At 37.7% G+C, this 20,044-nt stretch overlaps 1 protein-coding gene across 4 annotated transcripts in view; it reads right to left on the reverse strand.

Annotated features, from left to right (window-relative positions):
• Window positions 1-19,145, reverse strand: part of PHIP (pleckstrin homology domain interacting protein) — a 129,129-nt gene extending 109,984 nt beyond the window's left edge. For 3 of the 4 annotated variants that reach the window (XM_055534851.1, XM_055534850.1, XM_055534848.1), the window contains exons 1-6: window positions 18,858-19,143; window positions 18,665-18,723; window positions 18,501-18,530; window positions 18,248-18,307; window positions 2,883-3,033; window positions 2,688-2,786 (exon numbers count right to left, since the gene is read on the reverse strand). In XM_055534851.1, the coding sequence (XP_055390826.1) occupies window positions 2,688-2,786; window positions 2,883-3,033; window positions 18,248-18,307; window positions 18,501-18,530; window positions 18,665-18,723; window positions 18,858-18,897 (439 nt within the window). In that variant the 5' untranslated portion in view covers window positions 18,898-19,143. Of the gene's footprint in view, window positions 1-2,687; window positions 2,787-2,882; window positions 3,034-18,247; window positions 18,308-18,500; window positions 18,531-18,664; window positions 18,724-18,857 lie in introns of all 4 variants that reach the window. The other variant, XM_055534849.1, reaches the window with a different exon arrangement.
• Between the last annotated feature and the right edge of the window lie 899 nt (window positions 19,146-20,044).

Consider the following 20,044-nt stretch of genomic DNA (forward strand, 5'->3'; position numbering starts at 1 on the left):
TTTATTACATGGGTCTTTGGTAATACTACACTGATCAAGGAAAAGAGCAAGGAAAATTTTTAGAAGCAGCCAGACAGAAATGGCAGAGGAATCAACAAAATAAGATACTAACACTCATATTTAAAACTAAAAATCTTCTGACTCATAGTCTGTGATAACCTGAAATGAATATTGTATCACTATGCAGGCAAATTATTCTGCCAAAAAACCTAATGACTTTTTCTTCCCATTACCACCCAGTCACACTTTCATAATAATGACAAGACATTTAAGACTGTCACCAAGGTGAACTGAAGAGACACGGCACTAAACTACGACTATTAGTAAGTAGAGTCATTTTGATTAGTCCAGCTTCTCTTTAGAGATGTCGAAAACTATATGCGAATACAAAAACATCAGGTAAAATTAGCATTCCAGTACAGGCGTTTTTTTGGGTTTTTTTTGTTTTTTAAATATGAAGAGCAACTTCCTGAAAATCTGAATGGAAAAATGTATCATAAACCTTTAAAAATGAAATAAAACTCTTTGAGAAAGGTACAACAATTACCTGCATGGTAATTAATTCTATTACCTGAATATACCAGCTGCATTTCTCTTGATGTGACACAAAGCTCAAGTTATTTTTGCCATATTTAAATCCCCTATAACCACGTCAGCAATATTTACTGATCTGATGATTAATGACATGGCCTAAAATACTTTATCTGACTTTATAACTATCTGGTATCCTTTTCCAAAATATGACTAATACCAACTTTCTTGAGTAGCCAAGTGTTAACCAACTGTTAACTATTAGTTTATTAAGAATAAGGCACAGCATAATGGGAGTCGCTGTACTTTCACGACTCACTAAACATGTAACCCTGGTCAAGTCACCAAACCTTTTCATGCCTCAATTTCCTTCTCTGTAAAGTAAAAGTATTTCCTACCTAAAGATCATTTAAGGTTTTAAAAGATAAAAATAAATGGAAAATGGTTAGAATAGTGCCTGGAACAGAGTAATTACTCGCATATCAAATGTTAAGAGGAAAGTTACTATCAATCATTTTTGCACTTTCATTGCCTTCCACAGTGTTGCCTGACAATGCTTTGAAAGAACAACATATTCCCCTTATTAAATGGATCTGCATTTTTTCAAAAAAAGGATAGACTTTTCCCTAGAGGGGACGCTTCTAATAAACTTACCTTCCCCTTTTAAGAAAACTGTTCTACTTCCTAGTATAATTTTCTAGGTGAAAATATACTCTTGTGTCTCAAATCCTTTGTTGTTTTATAGTTGTTCATTATACTAAGAACACATAGGAATCATTATTTAACCAGGACAATCATATTAAAATAAAAAAAAAGATCACCCATGATTACCCACCATGGGTAAAACACAGGATGACTTTGGAAAACAGCTTAGAGAAAACTAAAAAAGATGTAAATCATAAAAGAGAGGGCAAGAGAGAAGACAGTAAGAAAGCCTAGCATCTGTTTAACTGGAGTCCCAGGAGAGGAGAGAGAATGGAGCAGACATGATATTTTAAAAGATAATGGCTGACAATTTTCCAATGCCAATAAAAGACATTACAGATTCAAGAAGCCTAATAAATCTCAAGCTTGATAAATAGAAAAAAATGACACCAAGGCATATCACACTCAAACTTCATGAAACCAATGAGAAAAATCTAAAGTAAAAGAGATCATCTTTCCAGTACCAACAGTTAGATTTATACCCAAATACATCAAAATTGTCTATGAAATACAAAATGCCCCTTATGATAAAACACAAAACCTTAAAAAGTTCTTCTATAAGTAAAACAACAGAAAAGCATATTTTATATAAACATTAAACAAGTTATACAAAACCATAATACTGACAAATTATAATATGGTAATACTGACTGTAATTACCCAGAAAAGGAAGAGAAATAAGTATAATCTGGACAGGTGGAAGAAAGAGGGAGAAGACACTTCTGACTAAGCAGGAGGGTAGGGACAGAAGAGGCTATGGTTAAAATACGAAGCTCTCTGAAAGTCAGAGTAAGACTTGGTGGTAGAGGAACTGTAACTCCATTAAAATACCATAAGCTACCTCTCATACTACCTTGAGCAGAAGAGAGACATAGCAGAAGTAGAATTAAATAAGAGTAACATTATAGGGTTACATATAGTATAACCTGAAAGGGAAAGAGGGAGAAGATCCCGGAAGCAAGACTAGTGTGAAGAAGGCTATAGTAATTCAGGTAAGACAAGCACCTCGTAGTAGCAGAGTTAAAAAGGATGAATTTAGAGGGCATTTCAAGAAGATCTATCTGCTTCAGTTTTCCTTCTTCAAATTTTAAAGGCCAAAAAGTACACGATTATTCATAAAAATAACCACATTATTACAACTAATCTGTATTATGATACAGTTGCCTACTGAATCAACCGAATGACATACATCTTTAAAAAAAATATTCTGTAAAAATACCAATGAGCTCATTAGATAGGTACAATATTTACAATCTATAATTACACATTATTATGACTTTTTCATTATAGATTTCTAACATAAGAAAAAAATTTGAGGGCTTTTTCCTCTTTGAAGGCTAATACACAAAAAATGAAAATTCTCTGACCTCACAGCAAGTAAAAAACATTTTTATTTTCAAAAGCTCTTTACTAAGAGGCTATCAACTTGGTAATGAACTCAAACAACTCACCAATGCTGGGTGGGCTACCATAGTTAATTGGTGACTCTGGTGGTCTTCCACAATGCAATGCAGCCAGAGCAGATCCTTTCCACACAACATGCTTGCAGCCTATTAAACACAAACATTTTTTATTGGAATAAAGATAGGACACAAAGACAAAAAGTGAGAAAAAGACCATCTAAATGTGTTAGAAATTTTTCATACTTTTGTTTGTGCGTAGCAAGGACTGTCTTCCAGCTCCTAACAAAGTTTGTACTCCAGGAACACTTTGTGGAATCTCTTGCTCAAGAAGAGGTCCCAGTCGATGACAGATCTGCAGCAAGTGATCAGGTGCTAAATGTCTGTAATACTTCACCTATTATGTGAAAGACACATATAAAATGTTTGCTAAATACAGTGGGGATACAGGATACAATTATTTACAGTAAATAAAATGTACTTTTAAACACATAGTAATTTGTTCTTGCTAGTCACATTGCATTTTACCTGGGGGGAAAAATTCACATTCATTCTGTGAAATCCCTTGATTCACAGTATAAAACAACTACCCAACCATGATTTAATCCACTGAAGAGGAAAAATGCTAAAAGAATTGATGGAACCTAAATACAGCAAGTTATAAACTAACAGATGCTAGTCAATGCAAATACTGAACAATGAAAAAATATGTATTATAACCTAAAATGGTATGTTCCAGTCTAATATTTTAATTTTCAAAATAAACAAAAAATCATCTAACTATAAACACTTTTTATCACCAATGATATTTTAAAAAATCTCCAGAATAGTTCAGGATTAAAGAAACTAGACAGTTTATGTTCTCATTACAAAATCTAAAGACATCTATATAATTTCTGTGCTGAAATTTATAATTTACCAAAAACTTCCCAGAGAGAAAGGCCAAATTCCAACTGTTAAATGAAACAAGTTTGACTATAAAATAAATCTACCAACTACAAAGTTTGGGCTGTTTTTGGAACAACTTCAAAATATTGCTTAATTTAGATTAGCATTCAAAGCCAAGATGTAAAATGCTTTATTTTTATTATCCATCCTGAAAAGTCTTTTATTAAATAGACAGTATTTGCATAATAATGTAAAGATAATTAAATTAGGGGAAAAAAGTACACTGTTTTCACTTTATGTTTAGATTATCAAGTTACAAAAAATCCTCACTGCAGTACCTAAATATTCTAGTTTAGCTGTTTTCAAAGTGTGTTCTGGGGACTCCTAGGGATTTCTCAAGTAAAAATTGTGAGTCTTCATGCTTCCACTGCAGGGGACACAGGTTCAATCCCTAGTCAGGGGAACTAAGATCCTGCATGCTGCACAGCATAGCCAAAAATTTTTTTAAAAAATGAATAATATGAAGATGTTATTTGCCTAAGTTTTCCAGCAATGTCCCAACAGACTGCATGTCTAAGGGGATATAAGAAATCTGTCTTCTATTAAGCCAGAGATTAAACATCCTCAAAAGGATAAAACAATACCACTCACCTCATAAATTTGTTTTGGGAAATAATCATGTTATAAAAATTTTTTTACTTATATTAACATGAAATGAGTTTATTATATTTAAATGAATAAAAATATTTTAAAACTTGTTTTAATTTTTAAGGGGTAAATATGAATAGATAATACACACAAAGGAACTGCAATAATTTTCATTAATGTAAAGAGGTGCTGATGTAAAGTTTGAGAACTGCCACTCAAGTTCATTTAGACTAAAAAAAAAAAAATAGTAACTGGAAGCTTGCACCCTTTGACTCTACCCATTTCGTACCCAAGTAGGAAGAGTCAAAAGGTGTAAGATTTACAGTTATAAAATATACAAGCCATAAGGGTATGATGAAGAGCATGGTGACTATAGTTAATAATACTGTACTGTACAACTGAAAGCTTTAACAGATCTTAAACTTCCTCATGACAAGAAAAAAAAAAATGCTGTAAGTATGTATAGTGACAGGACTTCTTTTGATCTTTCACAATATATACAAATTTTGAATCATTATGTTGTGCACCTGAAACTAAAATAATGCTATATGTTAATTTCACCTCAATTTAAAAAAAAAAAAAAAAAAAAACAGGAAAAGTAAAGTCTGAGAAAATGTCAAAGAGCCTAAAAAGACAAGACCACATTTTTAAAAAGGTCCACTTATTAATGGCAATTTTAGTATGAATTCTTATAAAATAGATTTTGAGGAAGTGAGGGATTAAGTGATCTCAATCTATCTTGTAGTATCTGTTATACTCTAACTGCAAAAGAACATAAATGTTATTTTTTTAAATTAGCTGATATTCATTCTCTAGATTGAAGCCAATTAAGGGGAACCTATCTTACTTTTTATCTTAATATACTGTCATAGAGACAATATGGAGCCATATTGTCTCACTTTGATTAGACAATTTAAAAGAATACAGAGTCTGGTTAATCATTACTGGTAGAACGAATACTTCTGGAAAAGAAGTTCTAAATCAAATAATACATACTACCTCTCAGCTTTCGAGATTCACAAATGCACGATGATGTTAAAGCCTCTGAAAAATCCTGATAAATCTATTTATTTTGTTTAATGCACAAATACACAAACCCTAGTTACAGAATCCTTTTTTCCCCTAATATCATCTTGACTCAAAACATACTTTTTCAAGCACTAGTATGATATAAACAGAAAAAGCATTCAGAAGAAAATACACCAAAATACAAAAATTTTAAGTGGTATTTATACTCTAATCCTTCCTAAAATAATTTACTTAAAAATTGAAAGCAAAAGTCTACAATATGTATAGGGTCCCTTCTAGTTTAAAACTTGTACATGATGATTATTCTAATGTTACTTTTTAAAATTGATCAAAATTCTTTTTACAATTTTTAGTTTGACAAGGAAGTTAATTGCTTGTTAACTTTAGTTTTGTGATGATCCTGTTTTAGGGTCTTTTTACAAAATACATTTCAAGTAGTAAACTTGAAAATCTTGATTGAAGAACTATCTTTTTAATAAAACATGAATCCACTTTTACCAATGACATCGCTCCTTGATCATTTACTATATTCAATTTTTCGAAGCCAAATTTCATTTTTAAGTTAGAAGAGACACTTTCAATTCTTCAACTCCTCATGCTTTCTGGCTTTGAGATCTTAGGCAAGCTGAACCCTCTGAAAGAAATCTTTACCCATGCACCTCCACACCTGAATCCTCCTTCATGTCAGTCTGGGCTTCACTGCCTTCCATGACCTGCCTCTGCCCCTTCTTTTGTGGACATTCTGTGTTTCCACAGCACACTAATTAAACTCCTTCCCAGTCCTTTACCCCACTCTCAGAACTCTGCAGTACTTATTACACCATACTAATTGTTCTTAAGATGTAGGAATCTAGTGACAGCTATGATCCTCTTCCCCCAAAAAACACATACATAGTCCCTACCACTATCCTGCCCTTTTCAGAGGTTCGTAAGACTCTACACTATACTAAAACTGCCAATTTACTTGGTCCATGTCCTACCTAAGAACAGACGGGATTAGATCTTGTTCACTTGTCTGCCCAGAACCTAACACAGTACTTACAGCTAAGTGTTTAACTATTAAGATAAACAAATACATGAAAATACACAGGGGGGAAAAAACTGACTTCGCTGGCCATTAAATGGAGAGGTTCCTTAAGGTCTGATATCCCACAGCTCAGTTCCAGACACTCTCATACCCTTTCTCTATACTCTCTGGACAATCTTTATGCCAAAGCTTCCCAAATTTGCATCTACAGCCTAGCCTTGCTCACTGAACTTTCTTAAGAGTCCTCTCCTTGGAGTCCCAAGGCCTCCTCAACTCAACACATCCAAAACTACACTCATGATGCTCATGCCAACAGCCCCCTTCAAGTTCCCTACCTTGGTGACTGGCAACATTATCACCGTCTCTCCAATCTAAAATCAAGAAGTCACATTTTCACACTGCCCATTTCCCTCTCTCACCTCATTCCAAATATCCCACCACATCCAAACGAATGTTTCTTTCCTAGCCTCAAACCCATATACCTGTCTCTATCTCCCTAACAATCCAATTTCCAATCATCCATCTTTCCCACATCCACTTGTGCCTTCCACCCACCTGCCTGCTCAGTTGCTTCAGTCGTGTGCAACTCTTTGGGACCCTATGAACCCTTTTCACCTCATTCAAATCTCTTCTCCATATTGCAATTAGAATGCTCTTTCCAAAACACAGATCTGGTGGTCACCTCTACCTAAAGCACTTCAGAGGCTTGTCGTGCTCTTTTGAGATCTAAATCCTTCACGTGGTCTACTAGCTCTGAATTACATGTGGAGTCCATTACTGTTTCTCTGCCTTCTCTGGCACACTCCTAGTCCTACACTCTCCAGCCCTCCCTTTCCACATTTAGACACACTGGCTTTCTTTCAGGTTCTTTACCCGCACTGTCTCCTGTCAGGCTTTTCCCATGTGGTGTGCTTTGCATTTCTCCACCTCCCCTTGCCCAGACAACTCTATTTGCTTCAGATCTTCCCTTTGTAACTGTGTTTTCCTTCACTTTATTCAGTCTAGGTATTATCATCTTGATTGAACACTCTTGGTGACTTGTTCTTAACTCATGTACCAGTTCACAACTGTACCTTCAACAATGTCATGGGTTTAATGTTTCTATTCTTAACTTCACCATAAACTATATGAGAACAGGGACCATCTCCTTGCATTCCCAAATGCATCATATATACACACACCCCTAAAACATATTTTTTTTTAAATGAATAAAACTTATTTTTGCTACTGTCTTTTTCTCATTATTCTTTAAGAATATTAATTTATGTAATTATGGCCAATATTTAAAATGTAAAAATAATTAAAATAGCTCATTTATGGCTCCATATACATGACTTTTAATTTTCAAATTATTAAAACCCCTGTAGCTTTAATTTTAACTTAAATATTAACCTGTATCTTTAATATTCTTAAGCTTTTTCATCTGAATGAACTTTAATTTACTAGTAAATAATTAAAAGGTTAAGTTGAAATTATACTGTAATAAAATCCCTAATCTAAAATGTCTATATCTGGATTTAGACATCCAATTACTGGATTCTCGATAATTGTCCGAATACTGTTATTCAGGAAAAACAGAACTTGACGTTCTCAATTTTAATATGCCCATACTTTTCACAACCAAAACTGCTTTCAAGCTCTCAAAGATATTCAACACATAAAAAGTATGACCAAATGGTAAAGTGTGACAAATATTAAAAATACTAACATAGGTAGGTTTAGTCGCTCAGTCATTTCCAACTCTTTGTGACCCCACGGACTGTAACCCACCAGGCTCCTCTGTCCATGGAACTCTCCAGGCAAGAACACTGAAGTGGACTGCCATGCCCTCCTCCAGAGCATCTTCCCAACCCAGGGATCAAACCTGGGTCTCCGGCAATGCAGGCAGACTCTTGACCGACTGAGCCACCTGGGAAGCTACTGAACACATGTCGGCTGCACACTAAGTGCTAGGCCGTTATGGTAATTGCTGTTTTCCATGAAAAAGCCGAGTCAATGATTTTGATAACCATAAGATATATGTTCTGTTATTATTCCCATTAATAAAGAAATGATGGTACAAAAGATAAAAACAACCCTCCCAAGGTCATACACACTTAGTGCACGGTGGAGATGAGACAAACCAAGTCCAGAGCCACAATCATACTGCCCACCACCTACACCCCACGAAGTACTCAGTTTCTCAAATATATGTGCAAACTATAAACTAGACATCCTGAATAGTTTTCAACACACACATTAAAGTGAGCCAGAAGTAAATGTTTTAGAAGTTGACTTTCACTACTAAGCAAACTTGTACAAAGGCATAAATTCCTATAAATTAAGGGGAACACTTAAAACTCAAAGGATAGAAGATAAATGATATAATGACAACCCTAAATACTCTCTCCTAAAATGGTTTAAGGAAATCAAAGCGACCAACCCTACCTTTCTCAGTATTTTTAAGAGTAAAATTTTTAAATCTTAAAGTTAGAAATAACGAATAAACAGATAAAACAATTAAAAAGGTTACCATAAAATTTATGACCACTATTTTAAAATTTTTAAAGTGAACACTTATCAGCACTGCTTCTCTTTTTAAAATCTATGCTCCTCCCTTCAACAGACATTTCTCTTTCCCCACGAAAATGTATGAGCCCGCTATATGGATGTAAACCCTTATGCCATCCACTGAAATTCAGGGGGCAAGACAGAGCTTTTTCAAATTTCTCCTATCTTCATCCCGCCACCTCCAATCCCAATTAGAAAAATCAACAATCTTTGGTTAATTGTCCATAATTAATAGTTGAAACATGCATTAAATAAATGCATCCTTTCTGTAAACATGTTGCATTATCTAGAGCACAGGTGAGCAAACATTTCCTGTGAAGGGTCAGACAGCAAGTATTTTAGGCTTTGAAGTCTACTATCTCATATATATATACACACATAAACAACTCTTTAAAAATTTAATTACTCCAGCTCAGGGGCCTTGCAAAAACAGGTCTTCTGTACAACTGACCTCCACCAGCCCGAATTTACCCATTCCTAATCTAAAGAACGATCCCTGGCATCCCACCACAGAAGGGGAACAGAATTTTGTGACACAAAGGCAAGTCTGCTCTTCCCTTGCCCATCTTGGCCCAAATCATAAACTCGGGTCACTCGTTTCTCAGATTGCACATGCGTTTTCTAGGATTATCAATTACAACAAAACCTTCTGAAATTGTGACTTGTAGCAAGAAAGGTACAAGGAAGAAACTGAGCTCTTTGAGTGTGTTTATTTTCCTGTATTTTTGGCTAAGCCGATCTGCTTCTGCTTGATATGCTGCTTTATATATGCCCACCCTTTTCAGCCAAGAAAATTTTGCCGTTATCAGTGGGAAGTATAGTAAATGGTGTTATTGGTAGGAAGAAAATGTAAAGAACCTGGAAGCCACAGCCATACTGTCATTAAAATTTTCTTTTCTCAGTTTGTAAAGAAAAGGTCAGCAGTTTGAATTAAGAACTCTGAAATCCAGAGCCTCAGTTTAAATTTGCTGAGTGGGAGGAAAACATCTAGTGGGGGTCCTAATCCCTAGGACTGGGATTGCAACAGCCACCACTCGGGAGTTGGTCACAGTGCCTGATACTAGAGTGGGCTATTAAAACACTCCACATCACACACTTTCATGCTGAGAAAAATCCTTCTAGACCCAAACAGAGGAAAAAAACTTGAAATCTTTTTAATGACCTTTTAAAAATGAGGTTAGGTCAATATATTCATTCCAACTACTTGATATACCTGTGAGACCTAGAAATGTCAGCCCTTCCTCAGGACGTAATTAAGAAGTCCTAATGGAAACAAGATCCACCTAATCTTTGGCACCAATATGATCTGACCAGGCTCTTCACTTTATTCCAATGTACTGAATGCCTGATTGGTTCTAAAACAGTTTTTCAGACTTTCTCACATATTTTTTCCTCACAATTTTTTCAGACTTGAAAGGATAGTTGCTTATGCTTTCTACTATAGTTCTAAGTTATAAAAAGGTCAGTTTAACATAATACAGTTCTTATTTTTAGTCCTATTCTAGCATATAAACAAAACCAGAAATTAAAAAAATTTTATTGTTTACTAAGGCCTATTACTAAAACCCAGTCCCTAAAAATCTCAAAACTATCTAAACTTTTAATTGATAAATGTTACATCATTATTATAAAGCACAGGTTAAATTATATTTATACTCTTTAACCAAGTTTACATTTTTTGAGCTTTTAAAAACTCTAATAGCTTTTCCACATAGAAAAAAATTCTTTTTAGCTGCTAAATTGTGTTGGAATCTTTTGTGACCCCATGAACTATAGCCCACCAGGCTCCTCTGTCCATGGGATTTCACAGGCAAGAATACTGGAATCGACTGTCATTTCCTTCTTCAGGGGATATCCCCCACCAGGAATCAAACCTGCATCTCCTGCACTGGCAGACAGGTTCTTTACCACAAAGCCACCAGGGAAGCCCAAGAACAAAAATATAGAATACTTATATTCTCAGCATTTATTTATCTTCACAAGCAAATAAGGTTAAGTACTGTCCTCATTTCACAGAATGAGTAGGAGAAACAGTAGAAAGTAGGAGGAACAGTATTCAACCCCAGGTCTCCTGATTTCAAGTTTAGTGTTATTTCTACTACGTTACAGTTTCCTTTTCAAAACTTGAGTTTCTCCCTCATCGCCAAACAGGCTTTATGATTACAAACTTAGAACCTATATAACCACTTTTCAAGTTAAATGCTCTAAGCTGGGTAACTAGTCTCAGAAGGACTCTCACAAACTTATGATTTACTTGTACTCAGGGTATAGTAAAAATAATACATAATCTTACTACATGTCAAAATTAATCATGAGGGTCTATTTACTCTTAAATAACTATGAATAAACATGTTTGAAAGACTGTATCTTACATTCACAGTTTAATCAATCACCTAAGAAATCATTTAGATAATTCAGTTAGTATTATCAATACATATTTGTCATTTAAATAAAATGCAATACTGATTCTCATATTTTTATTATTATACAATCTGACTGTATTTGTTTAAAAAAAACCTCTATCCAGATTTAAGGTTTCCACAAACCACAAAGGATGCACTATAAAAATAATTTAAAACACAACAAAATGACCAAGTTTAAGTTTTTAAAATAACATTTTGAAGTTTTGTTTTTAAATCAAGTCACTTGCTAAAACAAATCTGTGAAATAAGAAATCTTCTTTAAAACATTAGTTACTTAGTGAAGCATAATTTAAAATCTATGATTCTGCTAAAAAAGTTACTGTCCACTAACTTAAAGATTAAGAATACTTAAACCACGTATTCTTAAAGTACCCATGTAAATAATCTTCAGAGAAAAATCAGTTTCATTTTTAGTAATGTTTCAGTTTTAAACACTACACTCAAAATAACTAGCATCACACATGCAATGGCAGTGTAAAGCTGTTTCAGGAAATGCGTGTTTCTCCAAGTTGCCTAGAACTTAGTCCTTCCACACCCCAAAACTAAACCAGAATCCAGTGACACAAGTAAAGGTGAGTATTTTGGGGTTTTATATTATAAGCTCTGCCAAGACAGGCTACGTGTCTGTTCTTTATCCGGATGGAGACCAACTGGGTCATGCTACCGTGACCATGGCCATCTGGAGGCCAGAGCACATGGATTCTTTATGTGCTTCCTTTGCAGCAGGCTGCCATCATCCACGGTGCAATGAACAACTTATGTCTTACACTACAAATCTTACTCCTCTTACTATTTAAATTAGTTTTAACTAAGGCAGAAGCTTCATCAGAAACCACGTCGTGATCCCAACTTTCTTAATACCAAAAACTTCTCATCCAGCTATCCTTATCTGTGATCCCTGAGCTCAAATAATGCTGCTTTTGTGTGTGCACATATGTGTGTGTAAGACAAGTAACTAAAGGTAGACCATCTTCACATCTGATGACTGCATTCTCTATAGTGACCAAGGTTCTCACAATTTTGTATTTCACCACTCAATGTCACACAATTTTTTAATACCCCGAATTCTCAAATGCCATAATGAAAAAAATTATCATTTTCCATAGCCTGTTAGAAAATACTTACAGTCCTCTATATTCAATATGCTTAATAACATATTAATTCCAAAATAATTTATTTTCACAAATCACTCACATGTCACCAACATAGCTTCTCACAAGCAAAACAGAAACTTTACACATTTAAAACTTTCTGAATTTTCAGTTTGGTTCCTATTATATAACAGCCTTTATCACTTTTAGATATAATTACAAAAGCAACTTAAATATCCTTTTTCTCTAATACACTCATTTTTAATTTTTTACTTTCCTAAAGTGAATGAAAAGTACATTAAAAATAGGAAATTATTCTAAACGTTTATGCTTAGCCCTCCTAACTAATGGCCACTTTGCTTAGTATTAGGGATATTTTTCTATGAATTCTAAAATTTGTATGTGAAAACTACTAGTCACAATGAAATTCACCTACCTGGTATCACTTATCCAAAATAAACTGTGCAGAATACAATTTTATTTGCTATTAATTCTGTAGTGACAAGATAGATAACCACAAAATTTAAGAAAGAAGAATGACTGCAGAAGGTGAGAAAAGTTTCTAGATAAAAGAAACAGAAACTTGTGGTCTGACAAAGAAATTCTTTATATACTAAAAAATTGACATAGGATTTATTTAACCTAATACTCAAGAATAAATTCAACACTCTTTTTAAAACTTGGCTTAAAACAGAATCTTTTAGACAGATTACAAAACAACTCCTCCTGAAAATTTCCAAAAGAATACAAACTGTTGTCATGATTTTCAATTATGAAAATCTCTGTACAGAAGGAACCAGCTGCAATAGCCAAGCTCCCTTCACATATTTCTAAGTGCTATCTGATCATTACCAAAAGAGCTTCATATATCCTCTAATCAATTCTGCATATTTCAACCACCCAAACATTTCTTAATGTTAACTGTTCCACAAATACAGTTCACAGTTTCTAGAAATCTATCCACAATACTTTAAAAATGATTTATTTTTTACATTTACTATACTTTTTTCTTTATATCTTAGCTTTAATTATTTCATCCTTGAATCTACAAAGTAACTATGCTAATAGTGTCTTTTAAAGTTTTAAGCAGCCAATCTTACATGGTAAATACTATATTCAGAAAGTTATGCATATTGTTTCTGAAATAATACTTTTTCTTAAAATTCTGTACATTATAAAGCTATAGTTGGGACAACTTCTACTACTAAAGTTCTGATCATAGCGAACACAAACGTGAACGTGAAGTCACTCAGTCATGTCCGACTCTTTGCGACCCCATGGACTGAAGCCTACCAGGCTCCTCTGTCCATGGGATTTTCCAGGCCCTTACATAATACTTGATTTGTACCAGTGAGTTATCACTCATGTTATAATCTTACAAAATAGGAGCTGTTATTAACCCCTTGTACAGACTGGGAAACAGACTCCAACAGTGTTTTTCTGCCTCACAGCAATCATAAAACACCACTATGCAGTTGGGAACGGGATGACCCAACTCCTCCTTCATATTCATGCCACTTTACAATTATTCAAGAGTCCTAAGAATTTAACAAGTACTTATTTTAAAATTTTTGTAAATGCCTCCAACTCTTTAAAATAATGGCACAAATATCAATAGAATAACTGCATGTATAAAAAAAGATGAAGATTTACACTTCAGTCCTTCAAGGAAATGTACTATTCCCTTTACATCTAACATTATTTCTTCATTATAATGATTGAGACATTAAAACCATGTTACGAAGACTACCAAGCAAAACTTACAATTTCACTAATACTCTATTAAAAACAGAAAAATAAGTCTACAAGACATTTACTTCATTATATGCCACCACCCTCCAAAATTGAAACTGGTTAAATTTTGACAGTACTACATAACATGTTAAAAATGATTCTGAATTAGGAATTCCCATTCCAGATAATATGAATATAAAAATGGATAATACGAATCCCTAATTTAAAATCATTTTTAACATGTTATCTATTTTTTTTTAACTTAAAACTGGTCTCCTAGGTTTTATACCTACACTTTCACATTAATCAGCATACTCTAAGTACCTAAGTAAAGCCTATTCAGGACTTCTATTGATCTCTGAATTTACCACCAATGATTTGTGAAACTAGTACTTAAATCATGGTGAAATCATACTAATTATTAAAAAAAAAGTAGTCTACAAAGTGGTCATGTCTCAAAAATCTTCATCTTTTCAAGGAAAAATGATACAACAACTTAAGAATGGCGCTACAAAAAGTGTTTATACAGTTTCCTAATATGAATGATTTGTCGAGGTCTACTTTTCTGTGTTTTACAAAATAATTCCAAAATTTAAAAAGTTGAGCTCTTCAAAACAATGCACTGCTACTTCTAGTTAAAAATCAGATTTCAATCCATTTATAAGAATGAGAAAACAAGGGCCCAGAGAAATTTTTGACTTGCCAGAGGTTAACCTGCACGCTAACTAGCTGGCAGGGCTAACATCACAATACACAATCTATTTGCAATGCTTTCCCTTGAACACAAAGATTTAGATTTCTAATAGAGTGGAATAATTTTTTAAAAGCAAATACTACTACAAAAAAATTATAATAATTGTATCTAACAGATTAGCAAAACAACAACAGTTTGGAAAATACCTTGCAAGCAAGAAATGTAATCAGAGTCCCAAACCTGGCAAGGACACTTAAAAATTCTGCCTTAAGATCTCATAAGTATGCAACTTAAATATGTCATCACTACTTAAAAGTGACTAGAGAGTGAAATTTAATAAACCAATTTCACTGTCCAAACAAAAATAAATGACAAAGATGTCTCTTAGCCCAAAAATTAGTTGTTTTCTTACTCTGTAAAGTTTGCCTCCTGCATGACTCTATTCAAAAAATAAGAATTCCAATGAAAGTTTTAAAAAATGCCTGTTTGGTTTAAAAGCATCCCCATCCTTTAAAAAAAAAAAAAAAAAGAAAACCTGATTTAATATATATACTACTGGGCTAAAAATAAAATAAAAATGCTTTAACTTCCTATCAAATTCCATCCACTATTAAAAATGTTTTGTCTTGAGTAGAGGATAATAATCACAATCTTCCTTTACAATACCTTTATCAATGACACTTGAAATAAAAGTATTAAATTTTCTTTTTTTACCCTGGAAACTTTTAAACTGCTCTTAAAACTCCACTTTCTGCTTGGTTAAAACTCCACTTTCTGCTTGGTCAAAACTCAACTACTGTGAATTTTATCTGTAACCTGACTTCAGATGCTGATCTATGTCTTTGAAGTTCCCAAGTACAAATATTATACCTCATCCTAAATAGCTGTAATTTGAGGTTCTCCAGAAATTTCAATTTGACATACAAATTCTTACATTTAAAATATCATCCAATTTATCAAAAGCAATGAATTCCCAAGTAGAGGCAAATGCTACTGAAACCACAAACGATAGTTGTTATTTTGGCTTCAAACACCAGAACAATTTTCAAATCAATGTTAAATAAATTCAATTTAATAGGAAATAAAACTTTCAGTCTTAAGAATAAATTAAGAAATAGAGAATGCTGTACAAGAGACATTGCATGTGCTCACCTAGCTCACCACATAATTTCAAAATCCTACTGTTAAACAAAAACGTGCTCAAATACCTAGGGTCCCAAAATGTTTTTAGAGCTAACTAAATATCAATCAGAAGTCAAACAAAATTAAACCAAATACCACATACCTAGATACACAGTTTGACAGGTAGGAAAGCACCTCAAATGGTGCCTCGAATTATACAGACTGAGCAAATGAAAGGAAAAAATGTGCCAGAGAACTCTAAAGTCTAACGGGAATCCTTAACTATCTCATGAGCATGCCAACATGACTGCTCTGGTACAAACATTTGGAAACACTAATCAAGAAACACCACTTCCATCCAAAATAGGTGGATTTTGATAAGATAAATACAGAACTTATGGTATCCCAAATCTGATGAAGAGATGAAGAATATAAACTCATCAATATTTGAGAGATGACAAATTCGCTCAAAAAAAGTTGAAAAACATTGGTAACTTTGTTTTTATTGGAAAATTAAATGATATTCCTACAAGGATTAGACAGTCTCACAATCTGGCCAGATACCATTGGCCGCTTCATTTAGAAATATAAACATAACATTAACCAATAATCTCCACATTAAAAAAAAACACGGCCACCTCAGTGACTCGGGGTTTGTGGGGTTTTATGAAATGCAAAGATGAGTTTGGTTAAAACAGGCCAAGATGAGTTGTCTGTCCAATTCTTAAAAATGGAGTATTACAATCTTAATAATTCTTTTAAGTAATGAGTAAAACATGGACACCCACGTAAGATTTTGTCAAGTATTTACAAACCTAAAAATTAAATATTGCTGTTACTGAACCTTGAAGTTTGCTTCAAATTCCTTTCACTTTAGCCTAGTATTGAGTAACACTAGACGAAATCACTACATACTTGAAAACTGTTGTATGGAAATGAATGCGCTATTAAGTCTTCATTAAATTAACTAAACCTGAGTACGTTCATTCCAATACCTGGGAACACTTACCAACAACCTATATTAAATCCTAACATATTTACATACGAAAGTTAGATGTTCGTCTATACGCAAATGGAAGAGCCATCAAAAATCTTGTCATGCCTTCAATCTCGCGGAAAACATTCAAAGCTAGTTGCAACTTCCTGATCCTTTCAGAAGCCCTCTTGAGGTAACCTTGTAACTGTCTCAATACATCAGCTGCAAACATCTCAGAAAAACCAAGGCACTGCAGAGATTTCAAAGGCTTGCTCTTTGCTCTGCCCCCGTGACTGCATGAACTGCCCATCACACATAGAGACAGACCACCTCCATGAGTCCAAAAGGAGAAATTAGCACGGAATACAAAACTCGCCAATAAAAATATCCTACCACGCCCTTCACAATACTTAGAAGTGATAGGTCCACTTTCAATTTTTTTAGAAATGACTAAAACACTCACTTCGAAAACCTACAAAATTAAGACAGAGCTATTTCTGAACCTAAAAAACAAAAGACGTGTCGCTAGAAACTGGAAAAGTTTTACTTGCCCATCTCCACTCCACAGTAAGTATACGGATAAAATTTAAAAAAAAAAAAAAAAATCAGAACTCTTCAGTGGCCTCCAACACTGGCTTTTAATTGAACGAGGGGCCTAACGCGAGAATTAGCAAAAGGAGAAAAAAAGCCTGGTTCAACGCCTGGCTTTAGGGTTTACGGGCTTTCCACTTCCGTGGAAAAAAAAAAAAAAAAAAAAAAACCTTGGGCAGATAGATGCAAGAGGTGTCGATGGCCCACGATCATCGCACATCCGAACCCTTCCGATCAAAAAAACCCCTAAGTCTGAAGGTAAAGAGAGATCCCCCTCCCCCAAAAGAGAGAAATTTAAAAGAAAAAAAGAGGCACACACGTCTTGCAGCGGTTCCGCCGCGGCTGAATAGCCCGCTTGTGAAATGCTAATGCCACTTCGGAGCAGTTAGTCACCAGCTATTGTGTGCGGCAGGAGAAAGCCGTGCCGAGCGCGCGTGCAGAGCGAGCGCGCCCGCCTCCCTCGCGCTGCTCCCGCTCCCGCCGCCGCCGCCTCGCGCGCGCCCCCGCGGCCGCACGGACGCGCGCGCCGGCCCCTCCTCCTCCGGCCTTGCACTGCACAACACTCATGACGTATCTTTATTTCTAGCACGTTAACAAAATATCGCAAATAAATCGCCGGCAGCCCCTGCGGCCCCGGGGTGCGGGTCCCCCCCCGCACCACTAGCCCCCTACAAGCCCCCCGCGCCGTCCCTCCCCAACCCTCCCCGGGGGCCTCGGGAGCTTTCGGGTTCTGGGGCCAAGTTTTTGTCTCGGTTAAAAAAAAAAAAAAATTGCGGGAAATTCAATTTTTATTCGACTCGGGGAAAAGTTTCTTTGCTCCGCGACGTGAATGTCTCACCAGATTCTGGTAGGTCCTGGGATGCTCCTTGCCGGTCCAGTCGGTGCGCCGGGGCAGCAGCTGTGGGGTGCAGGGGGGGAGAGGACGCCCCGTGAGCCCGGCCCCCCGCGCCCCGGCCCGCCCGCGCCCCTCCCCCGCCCTCCCCGCGCCCCCGCCGGGGACCCCCCCCACCCCCGAGCCCCGCGCGCCCCGGGCGCCCCGGCGGCGGCGGCCCAAGGGCGGTCGCGCGGCGCCACGCCGCCGCCGCCCTTACCTCCTTCTCGGCCACCTCGCGGATCAGCACCTGCAACAACAAAGCGGGGAGAGCTGAGCCCCCCGCGCCCCGGGCCTCGGCCCCGCCGCTCCCGCCGCCGCCGCCCTCCCCCACGCCGCGGGCGCCGAGCGCCGGCCCGGCCCGCGCCGCGCGCCGCCGTCTACCTGAGCCGCCTGCTGACAGGGTCCATCTTCCAGGAACCGGGCGATGAGGAAGTAGAGCTCTGCGCGGGAGAGAGAGGGACACGGGGGGGAGACACACACAGGCTGAGCGGCCGGGCGGCGGCGGCGGGGGGCGGGGGGCCGCGGGCGGGATCGCCCCCCGCCGCCGGCGGCCCCGGCTAGCCCCCCGACTTACCCGATCGCAGCTCCGAGAGGCCTTTCCTCTCACGAGACATGTTTATGGGTCACTTCGGGGCCGCCGGCGGGACGCCCCGCCGCCGAGGGGAAGCGGGGACGGGGCCGCCGCCTGCCCTATAGCTGTCAGTGTGTGTTCACGAGCCCGAACCTCGGCTCCACCATTCAAGCGACGGCGGCGGAGGCGGAGGAGGAGGAGGAGGAAACAACAACTCTCAGGCAAGCGGCTCCAGCCGCCCGCCCTCCCGCCTCCTCCGCCGCGAATCCCTCCGCCGCAGAAAGGAGTCCGCAGCCCTTCGCGGCCCCGGGCTCCGCCGGCCCGCGGCCCGCGCCCCCACCACCCACCGGCACAGAGGCAAAAAAAAGGGAGTGCCTCCGACTCCCCGCCCCCGCCCGCCCGCGGCCCCGGCGCCCCCCGCAACCCGGCGCGGCGAGACCCCCAGCCCGCGGCTCCCCGGGCCGAAGGTGCGATTTATTTATTTATTTCCAGTCGAAGATGTCGGAGCCGGAGCCGCCGGTTGGCTGGAAGGCGCTTTCTCTGTGGAGGCCGATCGCGGGAGGGAGGGAGCGAGAAAGCGAGCGAGCGAGCGAGGGGGGCCGGGCACGGCTCCGCGGAGGAATCTGACGCACACGGAGCCGCAGCACAGGCTCTATTCAGCGGCCGCTGGCTGGGGCTGAGATGGAAGTTAGTTTCTCTGTAGCAGAAATAGGAAACAAATGAAGCAAAACTGCCCAAAGAGGGGAAATGCCCCGAGGACGGGTCTCGCTCTCACGCGCGCGCACAGACACTACACGCAGAGAGCACTCTCACGCTGGGCAAACTCGGGATCGCGCTACCCTGCCCGAGTTGAATGATAGTGTTTGGTTTCTGTCTCTTTGCCATGTGCATGTGTATAAATGCTGCGGATGGGCATCTGTGTAAGTCTTGTCCTGCGTTATTTCTGCAGCCTATGCAAAGTGTTGTGTAATTTATTGGAGTGCAGTATATTGCCATAGAGGTTTCAGGCGCTTTTTGTTAGAAGCGCTTGCGTTTGCGAGCCCGTTATTTGCTGTAGCCACCTCTACGTATCTTTTATTACTGCCATTGCCTTAAGCGTACATTAAAAAAAATTTTTTTTTTATTGTTATCTGGGCACAGCGAACTCCTGATCTGTACTTCAGAGACTCTTTTTCCTCTTACAAAAAGGC

Source organism: Bubalus kerabau, chromosome 9, assembly GCF_029407905.1.
Source record: "Bubalus kerabau isolate K-KA32 ecotype Philippines breed swamp buffalo chromosome 9, PCC_UOA_SB_1v2, whole genome shotgun sequence".
Lineage (NCBI taxonomy): Eukaryota > Metazoa > Chordata > Mammalia > Artiodactyla > Bovidae > Bubalus > Bubalus kerabau.